Genomic DNA, 18,692 nt, shown 5'->3' with positions numbered 1-18,692 from the left:
TGCTACAACCATTGTGGATTATCTCCTGTGGTGACTGCAGACTCAAGAGTTTTCTTCCCTGCTGCATCTCAAGACCCGCTGATCTTACCATTCCTGCAATCACCCTGTCAGCTTACATTTACCCCTCTTGCCCCTCTTTCTTCTTTCTTCTGCTTCTAAGTGTCCTCTGATCCCTTGTGAAGACCAACAAGTGGGACCAGAATGGAGGAGACCTACAATAATAGGACTTCCCTGGTGAAGGAGGCTAAAGACATGGTTAAGGAGGCCAAGAGGCATGCAGCAAAGAAAGTTAACAAGGTGGTGGATCGTGCCACAGATGAGTACTCATCTCACCGCAACTACAGCCGATTCCAGGATGAGGAGGATGAAGATGAGGATTTCTACCGGAACCCCCCAAGGGCAGATGGAGAGGGTTACCATGACAATGAGGAGGGCTCCAGCGATGCCACAGAGGGCCATGATGATGAGGATGAGATCTATGAGGGCGAGTACCAGGGGATCCCCTCGGCAGGAGACAGCAAGCATAAGGATGGGCAGGTGGCACTGGGTCAGCCAATGTCTGATGCCATAAGGGACCGTAAGGAGCTGGAGCAGGAGAGACAGGCTGATGAGGAGGAGCTGGCCCAACAATACGAGCTAATCATCCAGGAGTGTGGTCACGGGAGGTTCCAGTGGCAGCTGTTCCTGGTGCTTGGTCTGGCCCTAATGTCAGATGGGGTGGAGGTGTTTGTGGTGGGCTTTGTGCTGCCCAGCGCAGAGACAGACATGTGTGTGCCCAACTCAAGCTCGGGATGGCTAGGTAAGGACCACCGTCTGAGTGTGTGTGTGTGTGCTTCTACTTGGGTCTATAGTTTAAATTCTCATACTGTTTTTTAAATAGCACTAAATTAAATTCACAAGAATTTAATTAGATTTAATAATTCAGACACAACAGCATCTAAAATCAAACCATTTTATTATCCGCAGCATGAATATGTTACATATTGAAATCATATAAGCACCTTGGCCACAAGCACATGTCACAATAATTTCTGTGTAATATTATTTGTCGTACAAGGTGACATAAGATTAGTTTTGTGTGTTTGCACTTTACATGATTCAGGTGTTTTGGTCCACCGGTCTCAGTGTCAGGATTAAGAAGGTAGCTATATTCCCTGTGTGCGCTGTGTGCTGAAGACGGGTCCCAACAGTCCCAGTGGCTGCAGGTGTATAATCCATCACTGCAGAACTGTGTACAGGGGCTGACTCACTGTGTCAGTGCAACAGCGGCAAGGACATTAAATCAGGCACACAGCCCTTTGATACTAACTGTCATGACAATACATCAACTGCACCACAACATCTGAAATTGATACACAAGGACCTCTAAGAGGGTGGAGGTTGTGACAAATAGTTTGGAAATTTTGTATTACAGTGGCTAAACGTGCAAAATAAGAAATCTGCAAACCCTGTCAGCATTAAAATGTGTGCTTCATTCATCATACATTTGATCATGTTTACAGTAAATACTGTATACATCATTTTTAAGTTAACCATTGCAGATAATACAAATCAGTTTGTCTGTAATGGGTTGTCAGTGTTAAATTCTCATGTGTACGGTTCAACTTCATTTATCAGTATCTTTGTAAGTATCCATGTAAACTCTTTTCTTCTTTTCTAGCCAAGGAAAATCCTGCAGGCATTCATGCTCTATGCTCTGCTTCTCCTTGTTCGTGACTGCAATCCCTCACCCCGTTCCCTCACTCTCACCCCTCTTTGTGCCTCTCTTTTCTTTTCCCATCCTCCACCATTCTCCTTTCCTTTCTCCCACTGATTGCCTTGAGGCTCCTCCCCATTGAGGTGAACATGATTAGTGTGTGTGTTTGTGTGTGCATGCGGGTGTGCATCCATGTCTGAGCATAGCCTACATGATTACTATGATCTTGTTGGTATCCATTTGGAGTTTTTCAGAATAATTCCACTTAATTACAGGCAACAAAACAGAGTGAGTTAATGTTTTACAGGTGCCATACCAATATTTTACTGCCACGAAATGCAGAAATAAGCAACAGCTAGTTAAAGATGTGGACGAATTGACTTATAGTGGTTTAAATTTTTGTGTGTTTCATATCATCTTTATTTAACCAAGCAGGACAACAAAGTTGTTGTTTTGCAGTGACAGCCTTAAAAATGAAATATCCTCTTCATGGTTGTCTGGTGGTGGTGATAAAGATAATAACTTTCAGAAAGGGCTGGGATTGGCTGCAGGTTTAGCAGGTCTACTTGCAGCTCAATTGTATTTTTAATCATCCACCAGTGAGGGGTCATGGCCTTGTTGCTGCTGTACTAGTGATTTGTACTGCGTGGCTATGACAGGAGACCGCCAGGCAGAAAAGAGCAAACTTCATATGGTGCAATGTGTGTATTCATTTGTGAAAGCTAAAAGTCAAAGAAATATAATTTACTGAGCTGCCAAACCAGGTCAGTATAATAAATGTAAACATGTTCTCTGGTTTTCCATGTAATTCTAATAAATTTTTTACAGGGACAAAGTTTCTTGTGTGAGTGCAAACTTGAAGTCCACTTAAAAAGAAGTGGACGTAGTAGCAGTAAAGTGAAACTAGCAATTCTATAGGAAGAATATTGTGAAAAAGCCCCCGCCCCCAACTCCCACAAAACGTTCACAAACATGGACCACGGTGTAAAAGCTAATTATTATTATTTATGGTGCTGAAAATGTCACTTCACACACTGAAAAACATTTCAGGTGCATAGTTTATACAAACAACCATTTGGTGTTGTAGTTCCATCTGAACCGGACTCCCATAATTGTGCAGCTCCATTAACCACGTAACAGGCAAAGAGAGCTGTGTGGATTTAGCTGAATGTAATGAGATAATGCCACATGATAAATGCAAATACCCCGATAGGATGCATGACTGAAAAGCTGATTGGATTTCTGAATTACATATGGCCCTGCAATATGTGTATCCCAGTTTTACAAGAACCTGTCGACATGAGAATGCAGGCCGGACAGTTTGAGCCAAAAGGGGGTGAAATAATGTAAATACTTTAGATGAGATTGCATGAGGTGGGAAGGGAGGGGGAGGAAAAACAACCACTGTGAGATGCAATATGTGTGATGAACAAGGGAGAGGAGAGGAGGAGGGACAGCTTTGAAGTAGAGAGATTGCCAAGTTAGAAACGAGTAATGGGCAGAGAGGTGTGGGTGGATGGGAGTAGAGAGGTGGAAGATTGGTAGTATTCAGTACACCAACAATGTGAGGGAGAGGTTTAACTATCATCACAGACACAACAGACAATGGGAACGCATCACCCTATCATTACTTATTTGTTCTCCCAGGCTGTCTTTTCCATGCTGATACTCTCCTCATTTCTGATTCTCTGAACTCTCTCCTCTTTGTTTTCATTTATCAGCCACCTCCCCTTCTCTACCATCACTGTATGTTACCTTCTTGTTTCTGCTCTACTTCTTTTCATCCTTACTTCCTTGTCTCCGGATTTTTTGTACCTTTTACCTTTTTCTTTCTTGCACTTCTCTGTGTCCCAGCTTAACTCTCTGTCTCCTCTCAAGCTCTATATCTGCATTTTACCTCTCATTCTTTTTCTGTTTTCTACCACTTCCCCCTGTTTGTCCCTGTCTGTGTGAGCCAGCTGGCAGGCTGTGTGGGGCTGCGCGGTCCAGGGGCAGTTGAGCATGGCTAAACTGCAGTAAGATCGCAGCGTCACTGCAGAGATTTCACTACTTGAGTAGCTCCACATTGTGTGGGAGAAAATGTGTGTGTGTGTGTGTGTGTGTGTGTGTGTGTGTGTGTGTGTGTGGGAGAAGAAGCGGCGAGTGTGTCAGGACTGAATGTGTGTGTCTATGTGCACATATGGACCAAACCTGCTGCCACCAGCACAAACCACGTCTAGCTGCTCGATTTTATCAGACGTTCACTATATATTTCATGGGAATTATCAACAGTCATTACAGCAACATAAGGCTGCAGGTTGGATCATTAGGGATGCTGAGTGAGTCATTTTAAACCCGGGACTCTAAGCCCTACAATAGGTTACTTTCATAAAGATTTCATTGAAATCCTACCCCCACTGCTATGACTTAAATATGACAAAAAGCTTCCATCTCTTTTTCTGCAGAAGAGGCAGAAAACGGAGGCATGAATCCCATCAAACTGACATGATGTAGTACAAATGTGATTACATGCTGTTCGGTGTAAAGGAGCTGATGACAGTGGAGCAAAGAGGAAACTAAGGCACGTAAAGCATGAAATCAGAGAAGAGGTCGTGATGAAGCCCAGCGCGCCCACAGCTCTCAAGAGGCTCCTCTGTATGTGACAGGACAGAAAACACCACACCAGGGCCTTCCCCTCCCACCCCCCTTGACTCTTTTTCTCTTACCCTATCCTGCAATTACTGAACTCTCCTACCTCAATGCCCTTTTCTCTCTCCTGTCAACCCTCTTCATTGCTTTTTTTTTTTCTTTCTTTCTTTCGCTGGTCACATATTTCATTTGTTTTGCGTTGGCGCTTGGTCCTGTATAAATTTTGATTTTTTAATCTCCTCTCCATTGAATTTCCCAGTGGTTAGTTTAGCCTCAACAAAAGAAGATAACTGTACGCCTAATAAACTATGAATTCGATTTACTCTTTGGCCTTGTAGGGTGTACAATTGTAGGAGTGTTTTGTTCCATACCTTAGCCTAAAAAAGCACCTCCTTGAAATTTCTCACCTTTAGAGCACACGGGTGATTTTGCTGAATATTTAATATTCCTGGAGATGTGTTTTGACGTTTGAACAAAGTGTCATGGGACAAAACCTTTTGCTTCTGCCTGAGAGGCTCCTGACACACTGTCATTTTCTGATGGTGCTCAGAGTCTGCATGGGTCATGAAGTCAAATTCAGCTGTATATCACTCTCTTACGGTGAGACATTTGCACCAGCTGCCATCCATTCAAGGAGTTTTACGTCTAACATCGCTAATAACTGCTTCAGAAATCGTACTTTTCTCCTCTAGATGAAAGCAAGACTTTACATTTTAATATTTCATGATTTCAAAGCAGCACCAGAGGAAGGAGTTTCATTAATTAAACTGCGCTAGACGAAGCTTATGGTCCAGCCTTATTATTAACTATGTGTTTCCTATTGATAGATTGGCTGTAGCCTCAGCATTAGTTTAATGAAATATTGAAACTTTTCTTTGGTGATGTACAATATGTCAGGCTGGCATGGTGGGGGTTGCCATTGTCACCTCACAGCCGGAAGGTTCTAGGTTCGAATCCTGTTCAAACCCAGGGTCTTTGTGTGTGGAGTTTGCATGTTCTCCCCTATGTCTGTGTAGATTTTCTTCGGGTACTCTAGTTTCCTCCCAGAGTCCAAAGACATGTAGGTGGTTAATTGACCTTAAACTGACCCTAGGTGTTATTGTGAGTGTTTGTCTGTATGTGTCCTCCCTGCAATTGACTGGTGATTTGTCCAGGGTGTACCCCCTACCCACCCAGTGTAACCCTAGATGTTCCAGGATACATGGTAGCTTATGGATGGATGGATAAACAACATGTTGTTCTTTAGTAGTGAAGGGGATTACTATGAAGAATAGGGATCATCACATACAGACCATAATGTTGATTTGAACTGAACAAAATTTAAGGAAAACACTGCCATAACCTTAGTAAAGAACAAAGAAATTATGTCCTTTTATAAATTAAACATGTCAGTGCATAGATGAGTGTTAAAATGTTCATATATGTCTTCAAAAAATGTAAAATATAAGTGCTCCCAAGATCAAGCCATTCACCCACATGTAATTCATCCTGTCCAAAAATGCCCACTGTAATACAGTAACAAATTTTGAGGAAATCAATTTTTTCTGCATTACTTTATAATGAATCATTTGTGTATTCTGACCATATATAAATAAGAAAAATTAGACAATACATGTGCTGAAAAATTCATTTTTTGTGGTAACTACTTGGTTAGAGTCCTAAAGTTACAGCAAATATGATTGTACCAGTCTGTCATCACATGTTAGAAATTATAAAGAAATCCTTTATGGGGCAAAGGGGCATAAAATTGCATTGAAAAATGTGGCATGATTTTCTGACATGGCAGGTTAATGGTGCACAAACTACCTTCTGGTGATGAGACAGACTGCATTGTGGTAAGGTGTGTTGGTGCTATTTTTGAATTATATTACACTAATGGTGGATAAATTGTCCTTGGACACTGCTAACCACACAATGCCACATACAGGAGTGAAACAGCAGCAGTACGCTATCATCCTCTTTGCTGCTGCAGGCACAGTTGACATCATGGTCTGAAATACTATGTAGCAGTTGGACAGAAAATCAATAAATTCATTATGTAATTAACTATCCTGCGAGAGATGAGACCCATTACTCAACAGTTTTATTGTTTGTTTTTTTTTTAATGGCATTACGTAGCAGGAATCAGAGGTTCTTACTTTGTCTGTTTTGTGCCGGATCTCTGAATAACCAAAACCAATAAAACAGTTTATTGCATGTATGGATAGTTGAGAGCTGAAACAAAATGAAAAGGCCTCTGGATGTTTGGATGCATGGCGTTTAAATGAGAGGCCAGTGGGCGTTTGCCTGTGTGCCGTATTTCTAGCTGCTCCTTAATGAAGCAAATGTGAACTGTGCGTGGACTGAAGACTTAAATTTAACATTAAATTTAGAATTGACTTTATGGTACCTTCAGGCAAGTATCTAGATGGCTGCCAAATGTGACAGATAGCTGGGTTTTGAACCCAGAAGCCAAACAGATATCTGCATAGAAGAAGAGACCTGACTGGAGACATTACAGAAAGGAAATGCATCTTGCTATTAAGATTGTTGTAATGGGATGAGCAGTGTCCCTAAGGCTGAGCCATCTAACTCCATATAGCTGCAACTTTCTCTTGTCCTCTTTTAGTTTGTAACTATAAATACAATCATCCTTTCTAAACCAGATTTTTGTTATGTCTGTATGTGAAGACAAAATAAAATATTACCTGTAGGAAAACAATTCACTGTTTTAGCCAGCAACAGAAAGCTCTGAACTTTGAGGTTTTGAGACATTTCAAAATGGGGAAAAATTCATTTTGAGTTGTTCTTTGCAGCAGTAGACACCATGGCCTCCTAACCACACATACAACACTAGAGCAGTAATAATAGGCTCCAGAGCAGAATCATGATCAGTGAGAGAGATCAATGTTGTTTTGTTGCTGCATTGATCCCATTTGGGATGAGAGAGATTAAAAGAGAGCAGTGGGCGCTTTTGTAAAGTCACCTCACATTACTGTTCACATTTGTCTCTTCATTGATCAGAACCTGTTTTCAGTCCTTTACACACTGTATTTACTCATCAACTTCAGAGTTTAACGCAGCCTGGCGGTTTTCCAGGTGGATTTCAAGTTTGTTTTCATTAGCTTGTGCTACAATATTGTACATTAGATATTTGCTCTTTTCATAATACAATGAAAAAGCATAGCTGTAATATGTAATTTGGAGATTGTGTGTGTCAGTGTGTTTAGCTAAAGCTATAAAACATTTTGATATCAGTACTTTCACAGCAGCTCTTTTATCTTGTTTTCCCTTTTTAAAACAGCGCAGTCATCTATAACGTTAGCATTCCATATGGAGTCAGTCATTTAACATAACTTCCAATTCACTGATGAACATTCAGCAATAATGGAGGCATTGGCTTAATGTTGCTTCATATTTTAATTTGACACTTCACCACTTGCCAGCGGAGGGAAATGCTTCTTGGCTGAGAAGCAGTTTTGGGTGGCTTTAACTTCATAGTCTGATACATTTTCAAAATGTCACACAAGTTCACATTTACTTCAAAGTGTATTGTACTCTTCTACTCTTCTTAGGTGGTGTGAGCAAAGCAGGATGCTTTGTTAAAAATAGTGGCTAGTTTTCTGGGAATCTCTCTGGTGTGGATGTCTGAAACTATCTTATATTAAAATGATTACAGTCAATATTTTTATTTCAACCATGAAACACGTGACCCCTTTTATGTGACAGGAGTTGCCTGTAGTAACAAACCCACATATAATTATAACCAGGCTCTGCAGCTCCTCTCATCTCTTCAGAGTTTTGTAGCAGCCTATAAGTCATTTGGTCCACTCTTACCTCTCACCTCTATCAGAGTTAGTTTTCTTCAGCTGTTGGAGACTGAAAACTGTGCTAAAAGCAAAGTGAATATTGCACTTAAAGTATTGTTAATTTTGTGGCCAAAACCGATTTATTGCAGGTTTAAATACTGATTAGAAGGAGGAGGTTTAATTTTGTAAAGAAATTAAATGTGGACACTCACTCGTTTGCTCATTTACGGACAAAAAAACTCACCAAAAGCATTTGTATAAACCACCAAAATGTTGATGTCTCAAAACTCATTCAAACTTATACTTATACAGGAATAAAGAGTATATTAATTAAAGAAAGCACAAATCAAGCACCTCTCATCTTCTCTTTCCAGGCAGTGTTGTTTACTTAGGGATGATGGTTGGCGCGTTCTTCTGGGGAGGAATGTCTGACAAAGTGGGCCGCAGACAATGCCTCCTTATTTGCATGTCCACAAACGGCTTCTTCGCCTTCCTGTCATCTTTCGTCCAGGGATACGGCTTCTTCCTCCTTTGCCGTCTTGTGGCGGGTTTCGGGTAAGTCTAATATAATGGAGGCCATTCTGGGGCAGATGACGATAACAGGCCATCAGTGTAAAAGATTTGTGAAACACTATCACAACTATAATGTGAGAGTAAAGAATTCATCTCTTTGTGATCAAATCTATTTGGGGAGTATTTCTGTAAGCATGTCTCTCTGTCCTAAATATTCCTCCCTTTGTTAACTTCTACTGAATTGTTGAAGTTGAAAAAAACCTGAAAGCAGTTTCCTTTAATTATTATTATAAGCCTATTTTTTTCACTCTGCCCCAGAAAGTTTGTAGCTTCTGACTCTAGTGCCATATGTTTACTATACATCTGCTGCCAGGTAGATTTGACTTCATGAAGAATGTTTCTATATACTTTATGCACTGAACTGTTTCAGAGTAAATAAAAATGAAAACTATACTAGAAACAGTGTCTATGATTTAGAGACTTGGTGTCGATGGTGATTTATTATGTCCTTTATCTTTGGCAGCGTGCCTTTTCCTTTAAAAGCTAATTCAGTAATGGCAAGTGCATTGCCCTCCCCAGAGACCTTCAGACTAATTAAAAAGGCAGTCCAAACTGTCAGTGTCACCCATATCACGGAATCATGAGGAACTGCCACTAAGGAATTTTTTGTATATTGTCTGGTTGGAAAATATGCTTAGCTGTGCTTATTTTTTGCTTACTTGGTGTCTTTTGTATCTTTTGCTTTGCATAAAGTTGAATAAAGTTAGTCTTTTAAAATGTAATTAATTACAACTTATTACCATGTCTGATTTCTTCTACACCAACTGTACTGTACAGTATATGTGAAAAATGTCAAATTTAAAGATTTCTAAGCTTCAGCTTCTTCCCTGTTTTTGGCTCTACCTGTTTTACTCCCACTCACTCCAATTCTCTGGTTCTTGCAGGATAGGAGGTGCTGTGCCCATCGTTTTCTCCTTCTTTGCAGAGGTGTTGTCCAGGGAGAAAAGAGGAGAACACCTCAGCTGGTTGTGTATGTTCTGGATGATTGGAGAGATATATGCATCTGCTATGGCCTGGGCCATCATACCGCACTATGGTGAGTTTACAAGGAAGAAAATATTGTAATGACAATAAAAAAAATGATGTCTTGTGAAAACCTTAACAGAATTAAGTTTGGACACTTGGGCAATGTGACTTTTTACTAATCTCCTGACTGTGGGTTGCAAAATTGTAAAGGCTGCCCTGAGGCTGTGGGTTAAGTTGCCAGTTTCGCCTGCCGTGAGAATCAATCACTTAATAGCTTTGAGTGGATGCAGGCTGGGAGAGGCAGTGGTAAAGAGATTAATGTACGCATGGATTGCATAGAGCAGACACACTGAAAATGTGAGGGTGGCCCCTGCTGCACTCATCACACAAAAAAGCAAAACAAAGGCAATGAGCATTTCCTCCTCCCTTCTTCCTTGTCCTCTTCCTTCATTCTTTGCACTTTTTAAACTGCTGTCTCTTCGTTTTACTGCCTCTCATCCTGTTTTGTACTCTCTCTCTCTCTCTAACTCTGTCCTTCCTTTTATTACCTCTCCTCTCTCTCCAGTCTGTCTGCGCACAGTGTTCTTCTTGATCAAGCATAATTAGGTTTTTCTCCTTGCTCTAATAGGGCAAAGCTACGGCTAGAGGTGATTTATGAGCAGACTATGCTTTAGCCAACCTGTGACGTCAGTGAAAGAGAGAGAGAGAGAGAGACATTGTGTGTATGTGTTGCTGTAAGTGGCATGGATGATGTTTTACTGGGCTGCAGCCATATACAGGTCTTCTTCAAGGGAGATTGAAGGCAATAATATCTGACACAGTAGAGGTCATTTGAGTTAACACACACAAACACACACACACAGACAGACAGGAGCACACAGCATCACTAGTTATGGAGTTTCAGATGAAGCACTTACACTACGTGTTATTTGAGGGGCAGCATACACATTTGAAGAAATACACACAGTGCTGGAGGTCCGCTCATTTACTCTGCTTCTTATTCTCTGAGAGGCAGTGTTCACTGGTGGTTTCAGTGTTCTACCTAAAGTACTGCATTGCACTATAGGGCTAGAATACCTTTATGTTTCAAAGTAAAACATAAAGGTATCTATTATGATACAAGTGCCTCAACGTCCATCCATTCAGCTCTCTTCAGGTAAAAGGCAGGGGTACACAAGAGCCTCAACACTGGGGTTTAATACATCATTATAACCTCCCAAAAGACCCCTGCCACATTCACAGCTGGACCTATTTACTTATCTATCTATCTATCTATCTATCTATCTATCTATCTATCTATCTATCTATCTATCTATCTATCTATCTATCTATCTATCTATCTATCTATCTATCTATCTATCTATCTATCTATCTATCTATCTATCTATCTATCTGTTGGCAGTATATCGGCCTGGGAATAGTGTAGCACCGCTGACTCAGTCATCCATAGACTTACTCAATTATATACGTAATCCCTGTAATGAGATTTCCAATGGCCTGGGTGAAACACTAACCCTGAGGGGCAGGAAGCAATGTTACATTTCTGCAGAAAAGGCAATCACTGCTGAACAACTCTTTCCCTTTCTCTCTCTGTCACTCTGTCTCTTTTTCTCTTTGTTCCTTCCTGAGTCACTTTAAGCATACACACACACTTTCAAACACACACACACACTTTCAAACAAAGACAATAAAAGACATAAATAAAGGGGCTCAGAGAAAACAGGAATATACCAGGTTGGGATGTCAGCTATGAAAATCATTACACTGAGTGACGCCCAATCACACTCTCATTGCTTATGTATATTGACTTATATATAAAATTGTTAATCAGCAGATATGTTTATCTTGCACCCTCTATACTATACTATTCTGTACATCAAATGTGCTGTTAGCAATAAAATTCTTTTCTGTCTTTAATTTCTTTTTGGTTTTGCTGCTTTGTTTTCATTCAGCTGGGTTTTCCCTTCTACTGAGACATTTTCATCTCTCTAGTCTCTTCTGACATGCATTTATAGAATGTGACAGACTGCCACCCTCCTTTGAAAATAGTTGTTTTTAGTAGTTAGTTGATATGCATTACTATCAAAGCCGGATTTTAATGTAATGTGCTGTGAGATTAATTCCAAGCAGCCTTTTTCTGGCATAAGCATTAGTGTGAACCCCCTCTCCACCCCCTGACTCCTCTCCTACGTGCATTGATGGATAATGATGCTTTTCCCTTTGGAGCAATATCTCCATGAGGCACGATCTGTAGAGAGACGTGGGAGGTCACGACTGACATAGCAACCTCTTTTCGTGCTTCCTCAGAAAAATTCTAAAAAAAAAAAAAAGAATTACAGTAAATGAGAGCAACATTACAGACCAACATGTATCACAAATGTGATTGTATTATGGGTAGTCCTGAAACTACTTTAAATATAGTTACAGTTTATGTCCCTTTGCCAACCTTTTTAGGACTACAGGGAAACATCTTTATAGAGAATTAATAGCAATTCTGATATTAATAGCAACAAATTTTGCTTGAAATATTGTACATTGGTCTATGACAGTGAAAGAACCAGAAACAGTGTTTGTGTGACTCGGCAACAAAAGATAAATTTTAATCCTTTTTTTCTTCTGCTCGTTCTTCTACAGTGTGTGCTGTAGAAAACAAATGTGTCCTTTTTACAGAAGAAAAGAAAAATAAATGATATATGTTCAGCATATATGTTCATGTGTGAAAACTATAGTATCACATTTGTGATGTTAGTGTCAACTGCATATGGTGATATGTGTTATTAATTTCTGTGCTATTTTTCTTTTTTGTGCATGTGTGGGTTTGTCTCCATCTCCTCCTTTGCCAGAGTGTATAAGATAAGTCTGCACGTATGGGTGCGTGTGCATCTTACAATGATTAATGAGTCTGGGAGAGTGCCTGTGGGCTGAGATCAGGTGCAACAAGATTTAACCTAGCAGAAAACACTCAATTCCTTTCCTACACATTCAATTAACCCGTCCCTGTGCACTTTTCTCAGCTGCCTCTGCAGAGCCATTCATCTCAGCGCTTACACATCACTCTGCTCTGGCCGCGAAGTGCACTCATTTAAATGGCATCTTCTATTTTCAGCCCCTTTTATGTTTGCAGTCTGAGATTTACATGTAGTATATTATGTAGAATCAGCCTCTCAGATCAAGTAGCCCAGCCCTCCCTCTGATAAGGATACATTACTATATAACACTACATCTAATATTGTTTAGTCACCGCTTTGTTTCAAGCTTTGTTGATCATTATCATTATCCCATAGTCCCATAGAAGGCGCCAGTGCCAGTTAGCAGCGGTTGTGAGCTTAACAAAAACCCGAGCAGAACTTTAATTTGTGAGCCACCAGATTACCATGAGGCAACTACCAGAACTCTAAAGACACCAACTCGTCTTTTAAATCCTGCATATCATAATGTGCCAAACACAGATAAGCTGTACAAAAAGAAACCATTCAAAATTAAAATCTTAGACATATATCCAGTATTTTCTCATCCAACATAATGTTCTCCACTGTTGCATGTGTTTGCAACGGTGGTTTTCCGTTTTTCATTAAAGCAACACAAAAGAATATTTGGACCAAATTGTGTGTAATGTGAACAATGTTTATACAACAACGACAAACCCACAGATATTTATCACAGTTTTTAGTCTCTTGCAGTTAATTGGTTTGGTTTTCTGGTCTGCAAATTGACTGCAACTTGTTTTCAGTTGCTTCAGGAAAAAGCTCTAAATACTCAGTGTCATACCTGTTCACCATCAAGCTGCACAGTTAGTCACTAGCTAGAGAACAAACTGGAGCATTTAGCAGCTTAAGAGACAGATGCTTCCCTTAGAAATGAGTGGAGACAAAAGCAGTGCTAAAAGGAGAGTGAATATTGGCCTTACACTCATTGAATGGCCAGTAATCTGATTCCACATTTAATTAATGCTATTGTTAGCAGTTATTTGCTACAAGCTCATAAAAATAAGTTTATACACTTAAATTAAGCTATTTATACACTTAGTTAATTTAAATCTACAGCTTTTTCCATTGCCCCCAAGTGGCCAAAAATGTCAGTTACAAAAATGCTGCTTTAATTTTGTTGTTGGATACACCTGTCAGATTATATTTATGGATTTTTGTCTGTTACAAATAATCTAAACTATTTTGGCTTTGGTTTATTTACCTCACTCGACATTTATACAGATTTAGAAAAGTACACACATTTTGCTGATTCACATTTTGTATTTAAATGCATTCACTTTCTATTTTGCTTTGTCATCCACCTGCATCTGAAATGATTGTCACCGCTGTTGTGTGCCGCTGTTCACAGGTTGGAGCTTCAGTATGGGTTCAGCGTACCAGTTTCACAGTTGGAGGGTGTTTGTGGTTGTCTGCGCCCTGCCCTGTGTGTGTGCCGTGGTGGCACTTACATTCATGCCTGAAAGTCCCAGGTTCTACCTCGAGGTAAACAGACTTTAAAAAAAAAATCTTTTACAGCTTTCACACAAAGACACTAAAAAATGCTTTATCACGGTGCACTGTCTGTTCTTAATAAAGTTTACATTCAAGATCTAGAAAAATATGTCAGGGAAATTGAGAGCACTTGGACATTTCCTTAACAGATGTTTAATCAGATCAAAATGGTGTGAGTCATCTGAAACTCGTGGAGGAGGCCTTATATATCCACAAAATGCAAGTGTAGAGATCCGTGACAGTAGGATTGCTGCTGTGGGATAATTACCCTTTGAAGTGAAATGAGTCACAGTTGCTGTGACTCTCATCATCTCTCCCTATCTTAGATGTGTATGTTTATGCGGGGCACACAGTCGTAAAAGTGATGCTGATCTTGTGAATTTATCTCTTCTTTCTCTACCTCACTTTTCCTCCTTTCAGGTGGGGAAGCACGATGAAGCTTGGATGATCCTCAAGCAGATTCACGACACCAACATGAGAGCGCGTGGGCAACCAGAGAAAGTCTTCACCGTGAGTGTTTGTTTCTGCTGTGCACTGGCTTGGTTGGGTTTCCTGGTGCTTAAGGAAGCAAAGAAGCTTATATTCTGCCACCGCTGCGACAGGTTTTAACACTTTCACTATGCAGGATCACATCTGAATTATGAAGGTTCGGAAAGCTGTTTTGTGTCATTCAGGCTTATTTGCTGTGTAAGCTGCACTTTGGGAAAGCCTCTTAGTCAAGACACATTTCTTGAAGTGATCATGAACTGTAGTGCACAGTGTTTATATTCCCCTTTTTGATTTGATTTTTAGATTTGATTTTAATCACAGTTGTCATGCAAAGTATAGATGTGATTTCACTTTTCTGGAAAACTAAAGATGATCACATAGAGACGAGTAAAACTAACATCATCTGGGGTATAGTGATTACACTATACTATAAATATAATTGCAATGTTGCTTCCTATTGATATTCCAGGTAAACAGGATCAAGATTCCCAAACAGCTGGATGAACTGGTTGAAATGGAATCAGAATCTGGCAACCCAGTTTCAAAGGTTTTTTTTAGGATAAAGGCTGAAGTGCACGGGGTAAATATTTGTCTAATTGCAGAAGAAGTATTTTTAAACAACTGCTTTATTTGTTTCTGATTATGAATCCAGTGTCTTAACAAATTTCTCTTGTGATCACAGAAAGTGTTATAAGCCTCTTGTCTCTCTTTAGATTTATTTGAATCTTATGAAGTGCTTCAACTACCCAATGCGAGAAAACATGATGCGCCTAGCCATAGTGTGGTTCACACTGTCATTCGGGTGAGCTTCTTTCTGCTGCCGTTTTGTTGCAGAGTAAAGTTTAATTTATTCAGCACTAGGCAGTTGGGCCTGTGGCCATATTGCATTTCTGTCATCTTGATTTCTCTGCTGTATAGAAGTTGCATGGTTTCAAAATCAATCACAGTCAGTGGATCAATACTGGTGTCTCATTGTGACCAGAGATAGAAGGAAAGCAGCCGAAGATGAAAAACACCCTGAAAGTAGTCTTTAAAACCAAATAGAAACCACATGTGTTTCCTGGTCGTCTGCTGTTTCTGGCATTTTGACTATGACTGATCGTATGTTTAAGATTGTATCTATCCATGTTTCGTTAGCTCTCGGACTAAAATCAACATCATTTGTCTGATCGATGTTGCCTCTGTATTTGGACATCACTGTATCACTTCTGGTCGCAGGTATTATGGACTGTCAGTCTGGTTCCCTGATGTCATCAAACACCTTCAGGCAGATGAGTATGCCTCTAAAGTGAAGATCCACAACGATGAACGCATCGAAGACTTCACTTTCAACTTCACCCTGGAGAACCAGATACACAAAAATGGACTTTTCATTAATGACCAGTATGACAAGTTGTAATGGGGTCTTATAATTAACAGCATATATATATATATATATACACTATGGAAATTGATAGATTAAGACCAAGAGTCACTCTATATCAGTTAAACTAATATTAATGTATAACTATTATAGTGTGACATGTTGTTACAATATTAAAAGCAGAATGTAAATGTACTTCTGCAGATTCATCAATATGAAGCTGAAATCTGTCACCTTCATTGACTCCACCTTTCGTAACTGCCACTTTGAGGATGTGACATCGGTGGGCTCCTACTTCCATAACTGTACTTTCATTAATGCATTCTTCTACAACACAGGTGAGACATTATGGTTAAGGATTCCTCAAATCTTACACTACAGAAATACACAGCTAGAGGATTTCTGACTCAGACATCGTGGCACTGACCAGAGACCAGCTCTGTTTTATTGTTGCCACATTATGATTTATTGATTTATCTTTCTGGACAGATATTGATGAGTCCAAGTTGATAGATGGTACAGAGGTGGTCAATTGCACATTCACCCACAACAAGACCGGATGCCAGATGACATTTGATGATGACTACAGTGCCTACTGGGTTTACTTCATCAACTTTTTGGGCACACTGGCTGTTCTGCCTGGCAACATCGTGTCCGCCCTTCTGATGGACAAAATTGGGCGTCTGTCCATGTTAGGTAAGAATGGAGGGTAAGGACAGGGTTCATGTTTGTGTGTGTTCATGAGTAATTGGTTTTCACATTGAACGTAGGGTTTTGAAACGATTCATGCTATGGATTTGGCATCCATTATTAAATGTAAAAGTGAATTTTTCTTCGGTCACTTGAACTTGCTCTGTTTGTATGTCCATCAGGTGGCTCTATGGTCCTTTCAGGCATCAGCTGTTTTTTCCTGTGGTTTGGCACTAGTGAGTCCATGATGATTTTCATGTTGTGCCTTTACAACGGCCTGAGCATCTCTGCCTGGAACTCCCTGGATGTGGTCACTACTGAGTCATTCCCTACAGTCAGGAGGTGAGGGGAGCTGTGAAAGAGAAGTTCATACTAGATAGAAAGATATAGATAAATATAGGATGCATAGATAATTGTTTAGACCTATTTGTGCAGGTATTCTTGTCTACATAATGAATACATGTACACTGATTGAATCAACTGTTGTTTGACCTTTCAACTACCTGTTCCTGTCTGTCCCCCAGAGGAACAGGCTTTGGGTTCTGCAACGCTCTGTGTAAGCTGGCCGCAGTCCTGGGGAACCTGACTTTTGGTTCACTTGTTGGCATCACCAAGGCCATCCCCATCCTCATGGCCTCTACTGTGCTCGTTGGGGGAGGCCTGGTCGGACTTCGGTTGCCTGACACGCGGGCAAATGTACTCATGTAATACCACTGTGGCATTCATCAGCTGGGATAAATCCTGGGTAAATCTGAAAAGGAGCCCATTGAGGGTTGGGTAAGAACTGCAAATTGCTTGGTTCATAAATATCTTAACACTTGTAATAACTTTTTCACTCAGATTCTTTGCTGTAGCTCAGTCATTTTGTCTTGACATTTCATAAGACAGTGTGAGGTGTTTGCATGGGGTTTTTTTTTTGGAACCTAGACTTTTGGTTCAGTGACTGGTTGCACCTTCCAGCTGCAGTCATAACCTTGTGTGAAGTCACTGCATGGTTAAAGCCCAAGGCTTTTAATATTGATACAGTCTTATTAAGTCAAGCCAGATGGGGAGAAAAGTGAAAAACAAGCTGTAATGAGCACAGCCAACCTGCTGTATGACAACGTAGCTGATAGATGCTCAGACAGAGCGGACACACGACACAGCTGTGTGACAGCTGGCTCGCCACAGGACACACATTCACAGGGCATGTTGTAGACAGAGTCAACATAAATACACAAATCTGGTATATAAGGTGTATATTAATGTCCAAATACTTGTCTTAATTTAGATTTGGCAGCTTTTCCTACATTTATACTGTACACAAAATATTGCATTTTGATCAAGATAACATTTCATAAGATATTTTCAACCTATTCAAAATGGAATTTACAGAGGACACCAAGCTCTTTGTATTACCTACCCAACCAAGACTCAAACAGGCCATATTGACAAACTGTATTTTCTTGTAACAGTAATTGTATGGTATGTTGAATCTGGGGATGCTTATTTTCTGCTGTGTTACTGTGGAAGTTGGAATGACAATTTGTTTTACCCAAAAGTTTCCCTTCTGTGTGAGGTATTATATACAAAGACTCTCTGATAAGCTTTCCTTCTGTTTTAGTTTTGTGTTGGATCTTGCTTGTGGCAGTGATGTTAACAATGACAGGTCAGGCTGCTTCCTTTTAAAAATATTGAATAGCCTTTTTTTAAATGTGCCTCTCCTTAACTGGAGCAGTCTGATCATATGTGGTGTCCAAGGAACAGACAGAAACAGAATATGACTAAATAGATGCAATAATCATGGCATTTTTGTGTATATATGTGAAATAAATACGTGGCCAATGCAGTGTTTTATTTGGATAAAGGGTGAACTCATTTTTGGTTTAAACCTCACCTCTTTTGTTATCATCCATATTTTATTATAAATATTTTTGGGAGACAAGCCTCCAACTCTCCTGAAAACAAAACAAAACAAACACAAAAACAAAAATAAAACAGCAAAAAAAAAAACATCTAATGGTATAAGTTACTTTGCATGA

The 18,692-nt window shown here is 40.0% G+C and overlaps 1 protein-coding gene across 1 annotated transcript; it reads left to right on the top strand.

Annotated features, from left to right (window-relative positions):
- Positions 1–201: 201 nt before the first annotated feature.
- On the top strand, positions 202–17,380 carry sv2ca (synaptic vesicle glycoprotein 2Ca). The gene is made up of 12 exons (XM_026321802.1): positions 202–799; positions 8,487–8,667; positions 9,570–9,721; positions 13,987–14,120; positions 14,550–14,639; positions 15,088–15,198; positions 15,332–15,420; positions 15,837–16,001; positions 16,186–16,319; positions 16,471–16,677; positions 16,854–17,013; positions 17,196–17,380. Exons 1-12 carry the CDS (start codon positions 202–204, stop codon positions 17,377–17,379), a joined length of 2,205 nt encoding a protein of 734 aa, XP_026177587.1. The 3' UTR covers position 17,380.
- The last annotated feature ends 1,312 nt before the right edge of the window (positions 17,381–18,692 follow it).

The sequence above is a fragment of the Mastacembelus armatus genome, chromosome 9, assembly GCF_900324485.2.
Source record: "Mastacembelus armatus chromosome 9, fMasArm1.2, whole genome shotgun sequence".
Lineage (NCBI taxonomy): Eukaryota > Metazoa > Chordata > Actinopteri > Synbranchiformes > Mastacembelidae > Mastacembelus > Mastacembelus armatus.
Note: the sequence above shows the minus strand (reverse complement) of the source record. Positions and strands in the feature narration are given on the sequence as shown.

Coding starts and splice junctions, on each gene's coding strand:
- sv2ca (XM_026321802.1), top strand. CDS start 202: ATGGAGGAGACCTACAATAATAGGACTTCCCTGGTGAAGGAGGCTAAA. Junction 9,722..13,986: donor GGCCATCATACCGCACTATG/GTGAGTTTACAA, acceptor CGCTGTTCACAG/GTTGGAGCTTCAGTATGGGT. Junction 15,199..15,331: donor TAAAGGCTGAAGTGCACGGG/GTAAATATTTGT, acceptor GTCTCTCTTTAG/ATTTATTTGAATCTTATGAA.